The sequence below is a fragment of the Nipponia nippon genome, unplaced genomic scaffold (genome assembly GCF_047370975.1).
Source record: "Nipponia nippon isolate SJK-2023a ecotype South Korea unplaced genomic scaffold, ASM4737097v1 scaffold_18, whole genome shotgun sequence".
Lineage (NCBI taxonomy): Eukaryota > Metazoa > Chordata > Aves > Pelecaniformes > Threskiornithidae > Nipponia > Nipponia nippon.
Window position 1 is genome coordinate 4593122 of NW_028262334.1, and position 14280 is coordinate 4607401.

The window sequence follows — 14280 nt, forward strand, 5'->3', positions numbered from 1 at the left end:
CAGACAGCGGTGTCTGGCAGTCCGAGAAGGCGGCGAGGACCTAATTCCTCCTTCAGATCATCTCCGCTTCCACTGATGGTACCTTTAGCAGTGCTTGGGCCATAGGATGCAGTCCAAGAAAACACCTAAGCACCTAATGGCCAGTCTGAGATAACTCACACCCCTTAAATTAAATGTGTTTCAACAGATGAAGCAACCCTGTGCTGTGGACTCCACTCATCCTCCTCCTCCCCAAAGGTGGACATCTTTTCCATACAGGGAAAAGCAGCAGCATAGGGAACACCAAGATATAGCCAAAAAAAAGCCACCATTGCCAGCCAGGCAGCTGAGCACTGTGCCGGCTGGCGAGCAGGCTCTGGCAGAGGCAGGGCAGCCCGGGCTCCATACATTGGCATCAGTGTGCCCATGTCAGGATCTTAACCTAGGGGATACTCCAGCCACGCATGAGGACAGCCAGAAAACAGCCAGCTTGGACCATCTGCACCCGGGAAGGGGGTGAACCATCCCCGGCACCGCGGAGATCCATCCCTTCCTCCCCGCAAAGAGCCACACCACCGCGGCACACGCTGAAGGCTCTGACCATGCGTGCAACAGCCCGAAAGCTCCCTTCTCTTCTCAACCATGGCTGTTTCTCAGGTGGCCCAAATCACAGTGCCTTGCCAAGGGGACAAGAGCTCTTCGAGAAACCACGGCTGAAACCACAGGCTGCAAAGCAGTTCTCAGCATCAGCCCCAGAGCAGAAGCAGTGCTTCCAGGCACCTGCCTGCTCTTGCTCGGTGTCCTCGGATCAGCCGAGGCACCCTATCACACCCCCTCGCTCCCATGTGGTAAGTTCCAAAAACTCCAAAGAGCGAGCCACAAAAGGCATCAGTCAAATCCTCTACTTCTCTTGGGGAAAATATCTGGGTAAAAAAAAAAAAAAAAACAAACAAAAAACCAAACTGTCAGAAATTTGGCTACGTTGTTCTGGAAACCCACAAAAATTCTGCAAAGCAGTTGGGTGTGTTGTAAGTGAGCTCAGACAAGAGGATTTGATGGCATATCAGGAAATGAAAGTTTGCCAGTAAGTGGAGGCTCATTAAAAGCAGCTCGTTAAAAGAAAAATACAAATCTAATTATAGCTGAAATATAGTAGAGAATTAAACTCTACTCTGTGGCGTAACACTGTACGGTTATTAAAGGGCCAGATGCTAGAGGTAAGGATGCGGGCAGGGTCTGCAGGCAGCACACCTGACCACAGCAGGTTCAGCGCGCGACAGCTATCCCTGGGAGCTGTGGGAAATGGCAAAGCAAAATAGGTCAGGGTTCCCAGACACGGACAAAATGGATTTCTTAAAGGTCTGCCACAAAAGCTAGGCTGGGACTGTGACCTTTACAGGGAGAGAAGCGGGATGAGAGATGACTCTTGACGGCTCTACACTCTCTCCCTCCCCACTCCCAGCAGCAGCTGCCTGAAAGCCCTCTCCTCTCCCCAGTGAAAGCCAGTGCAGTGATGCTGAAGGGATGCCAGGCACTATCGTTAGCCACAGCCCTGGCTCCTACAGCATCCACAGGCCAACCCATTTCCAGTGAAGGGGGTGCCCTCTCCAGGTGAGAGTCCCTTGGGCTGGACTACATGCTGCGGAGGGGCCGTTGGAGCCTGCAGTGCTGGCAGGAAGGTAGGTGATATTTCAGGAGGACCCCATCCCCGCACAGACCAGCCCCTGTGCTGGAGGGACCTGCCTGACGAAGCCAAGGTCCTCACACATGCACCCAGCTGCCTTGCGTTACATAGCCATCGCCTGGGTACCGGGATGCTTCACCTGCCCAGGGGAGAGGAGAGGGCTTCCAGCCACAGGGCATCTCTGAAAACCACTTTCAAAAAGCCGAGGGGAGAACAGAGGAAACTGAGACAGGAGATAGATGGAAGGGGAAACCCTGGAGCTCTTCCACCCAGCCAGCTCCACCTCCATCACCAGGTGGGAGTGTTGTACTCCCGGAGAGCCCTTCGCCGAGCTTGGCGCCCAGGGAGGCTCAGGCACCACTGCGGAAAACAGCCCAGCAGCTTATTTCTCCTTCAGATCCCCGGTACCGCTGCCAGGAATAAATGCATAAGGATTATCCTTCCCTGTCAGGAAGAGGGGGAGAGAGGACTCAGCGAGAGATTTAAGCGCATATGGCGCATGAATGAGCGGGGGACGGCTGGTAGAGGTGGCCTTCTGCCAGGGGTGCACAGGGTTTGGGGAAGGTTTCTCAGCTTGCTGAAGACGTTTGCTTCTTGCAAAGTCCAGGCAGAGCCTTCCTTGCCTTTTCCGAGACAACCAAAAAGAGAAAGATGGTGGATTGGGGTTGGTTGGGATTTTTTTTGCACAGCCTTTCCATACAAATGTATTTAATTACCCTGAGAAGGCCTCCCAAAGACAGAGGGGAAAAGCATTAGGATATTCTGACTGTGTACAATTTCTCCCCTGCTCTGCTGCTCGTTCCTGCAGGAGCGGTATCTGTTTCAGGCTGATTGCTTTCCCTCGCTCATCTTTCTCCTGCGCTGACAGCTCAGATGCACAGATGGACAAAACGTTCCCGGAGCATCTCAGACAAGACCCCCCCCTCCGAAAATGCTTCCTTCCAGATGTGCCAGCTCTGCCGGAGGACCGGGCTGGGGAAGGATCCTGCCGGAGGGGAAAGGAGGCCATGGGGGGGGGGGGGGGGGGGGCGGGGGCGGGATTTGCTACCAAATTATTTTGCCACCAGGTGCCAAAAAAAAGAAAAAAAAAAAAAGGAGGGGAGGGGATGCTTTTACTGCCAACAGCCACTTTCACCTTCTTCCCCACTCAGCAGAGCATTTTTGTGGGGAGGAAGAATCGTAAAATTCGTTCAGAGGGAAGAAATAAAGCAACCAAGCAGCCAACAATAAAAAACCCATTTCCTTACGGAAGGACAGCTTGATTTTAACGGCAAGGAGCATATGCTGCTCCCGTCAGCTTCAATAGCAGCTCCTCAGCATCTCTGAAAAAAGTCAGGCAGGGGATCGGCAGAGTTGTCAGTCCTCCCGGCTGCCGTGAGCAGGACCATCACCGCTGTGCCAGGCACACATCCCGCTCTGGAAGCCCCTCTCCAGAGTGGGAAATGACCACGTTTTGCGTCTCCTTCCTCAAACGTGAGTTAAAAACATGGACCAGCAGCCAGACTGCCAGGTGTGAGAGGACACCAACATTTTGTCTGAGCTTCCTAAGGAGGGAGAGGGGAAGGGCTGGCTTCATCCAGCTCCCACCAAACCCAACAAGAGGAACCCCAGTGGTTTCCAGATGTTCCTTTGGCCCCTGCAAGCCAGCACACAGGGCTGTTTCCTCGCACCCCCAGCGCAGCTGCTTCTGTCCCTTCTTGGCTCCCTCTCCCCTAAGCACTCCGATACCTCTGCAGATAAAAAGCAACACCAAAAAAAAAAAGTCCTTCACATTAATTAAACCATATTTTTTGAAAACAAAACCAAAACATCCTGCGCCGTCTTGCAGGAAAAAAAGGGATAGTATCTGGTATGGGAAAACATAGATCTGACGGGGAGGAAGGTCAACTGCATGCTCATCCTCAAGGAGCACTGGCCCCATCCGACAGCCCAAGTAGAGGTTTTGCTCCATTCTCAAATTCCTGCTCCACATCCCTCAGGAGAGGTCGCTCCTCTCGGGCAGTTTGGGATTAGCAGCCATCAGGAAGTTCAGAAACTGGCCCCAAGCAAAGGAAATAAAACAACCGGTAAGAGAGAGGCAGAGAGAAGTGATTTGCTTTAGGAAGTGAAAGCCTTTAAGTCTGCAGGTTTTTTCACAGACGTCTCCCAAGGTTTTGTCATATTAATCTTTTAATGGGTTTATGGTAATTGTATACATGGCAACATCAAGCAAGCAATCCTTCTGGTGGGGAGTGCTCTTGTGCAGGGGTAAAGCACTAACCGAGAAGATCAGATTCAAATCCCTGGCTCAGGCACAGCCCTGACCGGAGCTGGACCAGACGCTGCTCACGGCTGCAAAGCCCCGGAGAAGGGGGCTGGATGCACAGCAAGGGCCCTTAGGACACCGCAGCAATGTTTTCAACAGCCCAGTACTACAATAGTGGCAGCAACAGCACTGGGGAGAAGCAATTGCTGGGAAGGAAAAAGAAAAGACCTTGTGCTAACGCTGGGCTGTACAGGCGACTCAGGCAACGCAGGCTGCGTTTCCAGCTCTGCCACTGACTGCTTGCATGACCATGGGCAAATCACCAAGGACAGATTTTTCTCCCTTTAAGGTACTCTGGCATGCAAAAGAGCCCACAAACCAGGCTTCCAAAGCTCCCTCATCTTGCAACTACCAGCCCCAGCCTGCTGGCACAGCAGCAACTGCCCCATGTCACGACAGGGAGCACAGACACAGAACATCCTGGTAGCACTGGCACTGCCACTTCCCCTCTGTGGATGTGCATGGGCAAGGACGGGGCATAAGGCAGCATGCAGAAGCGAGGATGCGTGCTCCCCTCCAGACCACAGCCTCTTACCTGCTTCTTCTTCAGCTTGGAGATCTGCTGCTCCACCATGGTGATCTCACGATCCACGCGGTCCATGTTCTGTATGAGCTCCTCCTTCGACAGCCGGGCCGGCAGCAGGTCCAGCTCAGCGTCAGGGTGAGCAGGGCTCACAGGCGACACGGGCTCCAGTTTGCCAGGCAGGCCACGATCCTGGGGAGCACAAAACAACCAGGTCAGCTCCTTCCCAGGAGACTTTGGATCCTCCTCTCATCCTCCCACGCCAGCTGCCATAGCTTCCTGGCCCATTCCCAGCCCTCCGAGACACACACACCCCTCAAAAAACCTGCTAGGCTAAGCAGTACCAGCTGCCAGATCACATCACCGCAGGGCTCCGCAACCTCCAGCATCTCCAGAGAGCACCAACTTAGTCTTCTGTGGATGTGACAGCAGCTCTTCCTATACCAAAGCCTTGGAGGCTCCCACCACCTTCAATGCTACCCACATTCCTACAAGATCAATAAACCCATCCACATTCAGGAGCTCCCGGCAGCACCGCCACTTCACATCTCAGCAGCCAGCTCAAGGCTACATCTTCTCCACAAAAACGAGGTAGCCACAGACGTGTCCTCCTCTGATACAGCTATAGCCATGCTGGAGACAAGAGCGGCATTAACCATGCCAAACAAGAAGGGGCTATGAGGGCAGCCCCAGGGAGGAGAGAGGACCCCCACCTCCTTCATGGATGTCCTCCTCCATCTCTTGTTAAATTCTGGGGGGAGCTCTGAGCATCAGATGTCAAACACATCCATGCAGAAATTGAGAGAATGGGGATAGGCGAGGTCAGCTGAGATAAAAATAGACTGAACTGATGACAAACAGCTTTCTAAATTCCAGGTAAAGAAGCTCTCAGCTCAACAAGACCCTTCAAATTGAAGGCCGGACAGATCAGCATAACCTCCACAGACATCACAGGGAGCAGCTCTGATGACCACGAGCTGGGGGCAGAGGGAAAACACATCAAAACACTCGGCTCCTCCTCCAGCAAAGCAACGACTTCGCTGAGCCCAACGAACTGGTATCCCAAGAGCATCCCAGAGCCACGATGCCTCACCTGCGCACCACCCTTCACCTCTCCTGCTCAGGAGCCCATCTCCTGCAAACACAAGTTGCATGCCTGGATGAGGTCAACCCCCACTGATGAATACACATGGGATGAAGCAGCTGTTTAATAGCCATCGGCCACGCAGATGAGGATCATGGCACAACAGCAGCCTACCCTGACCCGGGATGCTCCTCTCTGGTAGCTACCCAACACCTTAATTAAAAGTTTGTTTATTCATTTGCTCAGTGAGTGGATGGATTTCTCTTCCTGGAAGGGGCAGGCAGAGGAGCTGCAGCTTGGTTTGTAACCATAAACCGCTGCCAGGCTGGGCAGCCCGCACGCTGGAGCTGCTGGGGAGGGGAGGGAAGGGGGGAGGTGAACAAGTGAAGAAGTTCACACAACTTTGCTACCTTCATTACAGCAGCCCTGTGCCCGCGTACAAAGCTGACATTCTTCTGCACCAACTGGTGCTGAGCATCCTCCCCTCCACGCTGACTCACGGCCACCGGCGAGCAGCCAGGGCTAGCCACTGACCCTCTTCCTGCGATGGTCCTCCTGTGGGGGCAAGGGTGATGGAGCTGAGTGGCACTGAGATGGCGTGGACCCCTCTGCGCTCCTCCGACTAGCAAGGCACATGGATGATGGCTCTGGGTTGTTCGCCAGCCGTGTTGCAGCTCACGTCAAACATGGCGAGCGTGCAGATGCCACCTTGGCACCGCTCAGCATCTCAACAGCATCTGCTTATGGGGAAGCAGAACCACACAGGGCAGCCTCCGCCCCGCTGCTGGTGGGGATGAAGCACGGTGAGGTCCCTCCTGGGGAGGCTGCACCCACAGCCCGGCACAGCCGCAGGGGATCTGGCTTCAAAGGCAGTCCCTGCCTGGTGGGGCTGTGCTGAGATGATCTCTGCCCTATTCCCCTCTGTAAAGGGATGGGCAACGTCATCCACAGCAAAGCTGGAACAAGGGGAGGCAAAAGAGGATGTTTCCCAACAAAGTGGCCATGTCCCAAGACACCAGCATCCTTCACTGGTGCCTTCCCTCCTGCTCTCTCCTGCTAAACCCTGTTCTAGCTGAAGGAGACATCAAGCCAGCCAGGGAGGATCCACTGCTGAGTGCAGCCTGGAGGCATCAACGCCTTTCCCACTGCTGCCATCAAGGGACAGAAAGCAAAGGAGCAACCTGAGACCTCTTCCTCGCTGTCCTGCGTGGGGCTCATCCAGCCTGAAGAGCACAGAGGCCCCAGAAAGCTAAGCTGGTTGTTCCCAGCACCCGTTCAGAAGAGAAACTAGAAGATCAAAGGTTTCTGGAAAATCCCAAAGAGCAGTTCCTGTCTTGTTTTACTTCCCCAGCATTAGACACCAAAATTGGTCAGTCTGCTGCAGTGGAAGGCTTTGCGTTCTCCCCAACTGGTTTTTTTTTCTTTTGTTGTTTTTTTGGTGGTTTTGGTTTTTTTTTTTCCAAGCCAGGAGGAGCACGACAACCACAAGAAGTAAAAGATAAATTACGTGTTCATAAAATTTCGTTCAGATAAAGGCATGGGAAGGCGAAGTGGCAGTGGCTTGTAGGTGGGTAGGTTTTCCTAAAGGAAAGCAAGCTACCTGCCAAAAATGCAGGAGAGAAAGACTTCTCTCTGTGCATGTGAAACAAAAGATACTATCTCACAGCTGTCAATATGCAAGACAGGGCATCTTTAAACTCCTACTTGGCACAAAACCCTTTGGAAACCTGGCTTCTGATACATTTTTATCTTTTTACCTTGCAGAATCTGAAGTAAAATAGCAGCAAAGCTGAGTAAGGGGAACAGCTGCAAGTCACAGCACAAACCCCATCATCTCCTCCTATTAGGAGATGATTACAGCAATAGAGAGAGGCAATGTCCCTGGACCTCGAATAACTGGTCACTGTCATTTCACAAGCACCTCTCTGAATCAGGGAAACGACAAGCAGCAAGAAGAAGGAAAAACCAAAACTGAAGGGAAAAAACAGATCTTGCCCATGCAGCAGTGAAGTCCAAAAAGCAGAGCTCCCAGATTTGTGCACGGCATGAAGAGGTCCTTCTTCTAAATCACAAAAATAGGTTGAAAAGAAGTTTGCAAAGCCCAGAGCCTGGGGTGGACTCTAATGGATGAGATATTTTAACTAGCGCTCTGTTTCATAGTACTCTCGAGAAGCCACTCAAAATATATTCCTCCGCTTCAGCTAGTATCATACCCCGGCTCTGAAAAAGTGCAGTGTGAAACGTGAAATTCTTCTTATTAACGTGAAGTCACAGCCTTTGAAACCAGCATGAGCTGGGAGAGCTGGAATAAATCTGCTTGAGGGAAGAAAACAATTACTGCATTACTCAAGTTGATATTTTCTCAGTAATTATACTGTTTCCATGTGATTTGTTTTTATACACGGCTAACAGCTACTGTAGTTCCTGTTTTCCCTGGCCTTATTATTATGCGATTTGTATGATAACAAGGGTGGGCGAGCCGGGGGCAGAGGCTGCATAAACCTTCCCGCAGCAAGAGGGGATGCTGGCACTGAAGAAAACAATTATCACCGAGGAGTCTATCAAAGAGCAAGGCCAGGCTTTGGGGGTGGGTTTCTTCTACACGCTTTTATTCCTAACATAGATAACGTTAATGGAGCAAGCCTGCTACACGCTATTAGGCCATGCCTTAAAAGACATGGGAGAAAGAGGAGAAAGGAAAAGGATCAGCCAACTGCCCATCGATGCCTTGGAGAGTAAGTAAGCCCCCGGGAAAATTCGACGTCCCTGCCTTCAGACACATTGGCACCCAGGTCCACAAGAGAAAAGATAGTGGGAACCCCAACCCTGGTCCCAGGACACGCTGGAACCTGCACCAGACCATCGCCTCCTCCTTATTTTCCATTACCAACCCACCTCGCAATGCTCCCGGGGAGCTCGCGGAGTTGGTAGGATGGAGAAAGGCATCTGTGCCATGTCTCAGCCCAGCGCCTATGGCTGGATGCAGCCCGGCCTCCATGAAGGGTGATTTTTCTCAGCTGCTTCCCGCCCTCCGGAGCCGGGAAAGCGCTAGCTCTGCTCCATCTGCACCTAACTCTCGCTGCAAAATGCATTTTGACGCTTCTGATCCCCTGACCACACTGGCTGCCTCTTCAAGACTACACCGGTGGAGCTTCAAAGCCTCCACACCCACAGTCAGTGCCTGCAGGGCACAAGCGCCTACCAAGTGAGCGGAGCCGCTTGCTTGGGACGACCCTCAGGATTTCTAGCACGGCACCACGGTGTTTGCCCTATATATCATCTTCGGTACGTCCTGGTCTCTCTCTGCCTTTCTAAACCAGATCATTAGCGATGTTCCCCCAAGCCCAGGACAGAGATTCAGGGATGCCGACGTCACCTGTTCCACAGTCTGTTCACTTTCTAATTATGGGCCGGCAGCAGCGTTTTCTGCTGCAGCACCGGGAGGGATTAAGAGGTGTTATCTCCAATTCCTGCCCACTCGCACATCTCACGTCCTCGCGGGCTGGAGAAGATTGCCAAAGCAATGAGCTGGGGCTGCTCAAATTGTGCTTAAATTCAATTCCCCCCCTAAAAAAAAAAAAAAAAAAAAAAAACCAAAAACCAAAAACAAACGTGAACAAAGGGTGGGCTTGTGGTAAGACAGACACATGCGGAGCGGCCTGCCTGCGAGGATGCCTCCATCACCCAAGCCTTTCGTGGCAGCACAGAGCCAGTGAACGCTGCTGAACTCCACCAGCGCTCCCCAAACCCCGTCTGCGTGAGCCGTGCTACGCAGCAGAGCCAGCCACTCGGCCTCCCCATCCAGGAACCCACGGCTCAGCAGCATCGCACACCCCAGCGGACGCAGAGCCCCGGGGCTTTCCCACACACCCCAGCACGAAAACCAAGCAGGAGAGCCAACACCTCACATCTCCATCCATCCATCAAGTTTTACAGCAAAACCAGGCATATAAAAGCCTTAATTGGGCCAAATACAGACCAAAGGAATTATTTTTTTTTAACTGGAAAAGCGTCCAGCACATTCTGGCATATCAGCAGCCCCAAGAAGACAGCACTGATGGGGCAGGGGGAGAAGTCAAAAACTAATGTCTGAAAACCAACATCTCATTTCCCCAGGGAGACGTGCAAGTACGAAGCCAGAGAGCCTGAGCAGTGAAAAGTACATCGAGTTACCGCAATTCTTTTGTTCGTGACCATCTGCTGCGCTAATGGCTCTTTCAACAGCCCAACCCTTCAAACAGGGTTTTAATTCTTAAATACTGCTGGCTCTTGGCTGGGCTGTGTCCCTGCAGCCTCTCGAAGGGAGGATGTAGATGTGCATGTTGGTGTACGCAGCGTGATTCGGGGGAGCACCCATGCTGCTGTTCACGAGCCAGGAGCACACGGGCATTCCCATGCAATGCTAACCGGAGCACCCAAGGGATGCCACGCATGGGACCAAGGCATCACCCACCTCCTTCCTCCCTCCCTACGCTCCCTGGCCCACGCAGGCAGGGGGGATGAGCAAAACAGGGATCGCTTTCACTGGATGCAGCCCAGTACGTGCTATCATAGGAATTCATGAAGCTGGAGACCAAGGAGCTGTCTGAAGACAAAGCTGATTTTTTTTTTTTTTTTTAAATAAATCTGTGACTTTATGAGAAGGCCTACGAAATTCCTTTCCCCTGTAATCCAGCTGAATTCCACGCAGCCAGGGCAGAAAACATCCCAACAATTTCTAAGCTTGCACGAAAGTAGGTCAAAAAACTTCCCCAATGTTTCAACAGCTTGAAGCAATTTAATTGCAAAACCAGTACCAAATGCTGACCCTCCCTCCCCACCCCCACCAGCAGATTTACGAGGGTGGTAAAACCTCGTCAGCGAGCGTTACAGTTAAATGCACTAACCAAAGCCCACAGTATCTGGTCTTGCAAAACTTGCTTGTGCTCAAAAAAGCCGTTCCACGGTGTTATCCTTAACAGATGTTGCCTCTGGACCTCAAGATCGCAGGATATTACAGAAGGGGCAGCAAACACGGCTTACGGACTCAGAGGTAGCCTAGAATAACGGGTCCAATCCGGAAAACCTTACTCAGGCAAACTCCCACCGAAGCCTAAGGCATTATACCGACAAATGGATGTTGTGCCTTTCATTACCTTCTTGCATTTCCCCATTAGTGGATAATAATTGCATTGAACACATATGTTCCCTACTGACTTTGCAGGAGTGATGAATTCTCGCCTACTCATCTACTCGTTATGAAGAGGAGCTAATCGCGCCACCTCTCATTAAGAATTGCCCAACATTGCCTATCCTGCATCGCTGGATTTTCTGTTGACCCTAAGTTTATTAAAACATTAACTGTCTGGACTGAAATTTTCCATGCTGAATATTTGCTTCAGGCATTTTTAGGCTTTTTTTTTTTTTTTCCTAAATAGTAAATTTCAGCCAAAACAACTCTGCTGCTTCCAAGAACAAGTTTACAGGAAAATATGTCTTTCTGCAACATTCAGAAAGATTCTGGGAACCTTTTCTTTGAGCATGTTTGGCGCAGTTGATACATCTGGCAAGCCTGCCCTGTGCCAGCGATCCGCCTTTTGTTAACTCTGAAAAAGTGTCCAAGTAAAAAAAAAGAAATTTAATAAAAATCTCATTTTGGTGCTTGCCTAAGGGAAATTACTTTGAACCGAGCAAGCGAGTGGAGTGGGGTCCTGGGGAGCTCCAGGGCAGCACCGCGCTCTGCCCATACTCCTGCAAAGGAAAGGGCTGAGCTGGATGGACCTTACTGGCACGTGTGGAACGCTCCGGGCCAACAGCAACAACTGCCCTAAAAGAGCCATGAATAACTGCAGGAGTTGTGGTTTGGACAGCAGGTACCGCCTGAGACCACCCACCAAACGATAAGGATGAAGCAGAATAGCCAGCGATCTGCTCAGCACGAGATGGAGGCCGTCCTGGGCACTGAACAGAGGGTCGTGGAAAGCAAAGACAGGGTCCTGATGCTTTCAGCAAACAAGGGGGAGGACAAATTAAGGTTGTCAGGGAAGAGCAAGCTCTTCTACTCCTCTGTTCACAACTTTAGTGGTCTTTTAATAATTTGTCCACCCATCATTTCACCTGTGCGGACGTTGCGCCCAACGACGTGTTGCCAAGAACATCATCGTCCCTGTAACACATCACCTCAGCCCCAAATCCCCATCTCCCCTTTGCAAACCCAAACCCATCTGTTGAAACAAGCAGGGCTTCTGCTAAGCTGGAAGAGGGGCCGGCAGAGGAGCCCCTCACAGCCTCAGCCCAGGCACAGGGCGACGGTGGCAGTGCCGGCCAAGCACGTCCTGACCGCAGCCTGCCCCTGCACCACGGCAGGGACCTGGCTCACTCTATGGCCAGAGGAGGAGGAAAGCATCGGTGCCTCGGTTTGAGGAGCAAAATCGCTTCTTTGAGGAACAGCGCTGGCTTACAGCGACGGAAAACAACCACGAAATTACAGCGCTGCGGGAGGCAAAGGTTGCGTGAAAAAAGCACCAGGCACATAACCCATCGGCTTAAGAGCACGTCAAAATCCTGCACCAGGATATTCAAAACTGCGACCCAAGTGACTAAGACATCTCTTGGATTTATGGAGGCCAAAAGGAGGGGGCTGCCCCGAGCTCACCGAAACGCTCGGGAGGCATGCAAACAAAATATGAGGGAGGCGAGCGCTTGTTTGATGTCTCTTAAAAAGGAGCAAACTGTGAAAAATGCCTCTGATTACATTAAGCGCGAAGGCAGGGAGGCAAACCTTTAATTGTCCAATTCTGGCGCTCGGCCAGGGCGGCAAGGGTTAGCACCTCCCGGCTTCGCAGGACCAGATTTTAAAGGTGATGGTGGAGCTCATCGCAGAGCTGGCCGCTGCTCCACCCAGCAAAGCGGCTGGTCGCTGGGGCTCACGCCACCCTCGCCGTCCCTGGAACCAGCTGACTTCGGGCAGCTTTCACAGGAACCTCTGAATAATTGCCACGGACTTCCATGGAAATGCAGGACGCGGTGACACGTTTCCCCACGTAACTGTCACCCTCCCCTTCCACATTTCTCCCCAGGCCTGCTGCTCGGGGAGTTTCTTTAAGTAGGAGGGTCCCCTGCCCAGGGGTGCAGGCAGTCGGTGCACAGCCCCCAAACCTCCTCTGGCACCCCGGGAAGCACCCCGTCACCCAACACCCAACCTGACAAACCTCAGGGGAACGTAGCACTTACTCCATGCCTTTGAAAGTTTTAGCCTCTCACCGTTTTTTTCTTTTTTTTTTTTTTTTAAATTTTTTGCAACACTACCCATCCTCTTTCAACTGCCACACTGGAGTAAAGCACGGTCCAAGTCTTTCCAGCACAGCAGCCGGGCAGGGATGTAGCATTAAGGCCCATGTTAATCCCAGCAGAGCATTCCCTCTGATTTGAGTGTTCCCTCTGATTTGAGTATGCTGGAATAGCCCCTGCCAAATCCCAGCTTGTCCTCGAGAAAGTAGAAAGCCCTCAAGCCCTACATACCACGCTTAAAAGCATGCTGGAGTTTGTCTTTTGTAAAAAAAGGTCTCTGCAGAAAAAATTCCCTACTTTTATTCTAGTACAATACTCAAGTGACCGGCAGGAATGCCATCGCACAAGCGTGACACTGCCTGCACCAGCACACGTTAGCCCCGCAGAGGTGGGAGCCAGGCAACTGCATCCCTTGCATCTGCCCTCCACTAAGCATCACGTTAAAAAAAAAAAAACAATTTCACCCCAACTGGCATAGCTTCACCAGCCAAAAAGCAGGTGGGCAACAAGTCAGCATGATTAAAGATACTGCAGTGCCCTGTGTTGCAAACATGGGGCCAGATCCTGAGCCAGGCTCAGCACCACCCACACCCACTGCTGTCTGCGGGTGCTGGGACACGTAAGCCCCTGCTCGGGATGGCCGGGAAGAGCAACACGTTGCTCCTCAACTTGGATATGCCCAGCAAACCTCCTCCCCTGCTTGCAGGAGCTGTAGCGGGGTGCTAGAAAGGGTGCTCCCAGGTTGGTGCCTGCCCGGCCAGGGAAGGGCAGCGGGAGCCCCCGAGCCCCCGGCCGGGGAGCAGGTCCTGCCCTGCACCCCAGGAAGCTACAGCTCGTTCACTGGGTGACACCAGGTGCATCCTCCAGCACATGGACACACACGGGGGAAGGAAAATCCACCACAGCAGCTTCTAAAAAAGCTCACTTATTTAAAAATAAAAAATTGAGGGGAAATGAAAAGACAAAAGCCCTTCTCAGCCTGGTGTTATCAAGCAGAGGAAATGAGACTTCTAAAGCTCCCATTCAGAGAGGAGTGGGGGGGAGAGAAATCGCACTCCAGACGCACTTGAGCGAACAGCTTTTGAAATGGAAATGTTGCTCTCCAGAAACATTTAAATTTCCTCCTATTGCCAAGGAGGAGGAAGGAGGCAGAGGAGCGAGCAGGGACTCCTCAGCCATGCAAATCCAAAGGGGGTCCATTCAGGGCAGCACCCGGGCGGCCCTGTCGAGAGGGGATTTGTCAGGGAGTTAATCAGGACCGGCACACGGTATTAACATCGGGAAGTCGGCTTGAAGGGCCATCACATTTGGAGGGGAGGGAAGGGAATGAATGAAGACAGCTCTATTTAACCACCGCCGCAAGTAAGATATACCTAAAGGCTGCTCGCGCTCCCTCTCTCCATTCTCCCTGCGCAACCATCACCCAAATTATTTTC

The 14280-nt window shown here is 52.1% G+C and overlaps 1 protein-coding gene across 17 annotated transcripts in view; it reads right to left on the bottom strand.

Moving 5' to 3' along the window:
* The window catches only part of NCOR2 (nuclear receptor corepressor 2), a 256466-nt gene that overhangs the window by 128545 nt on the left and 113641 nt on the right, over window positions 1-14280 (bottom strand). For all 17 annotated transcript variants that reach the window (XM_087754366.1, XM_087754364.1, XM_087754355.1 and 14 more), the window contains one exon: window positions 4504-4683. In XM_087754366.1, the coding sequence (XP_087610492.1) occupies window positions 4504-4683 (180 nt within the window). The remainder of the gene's footprint in view (window positions 1-4503; window positions 4684-14280) is intronic.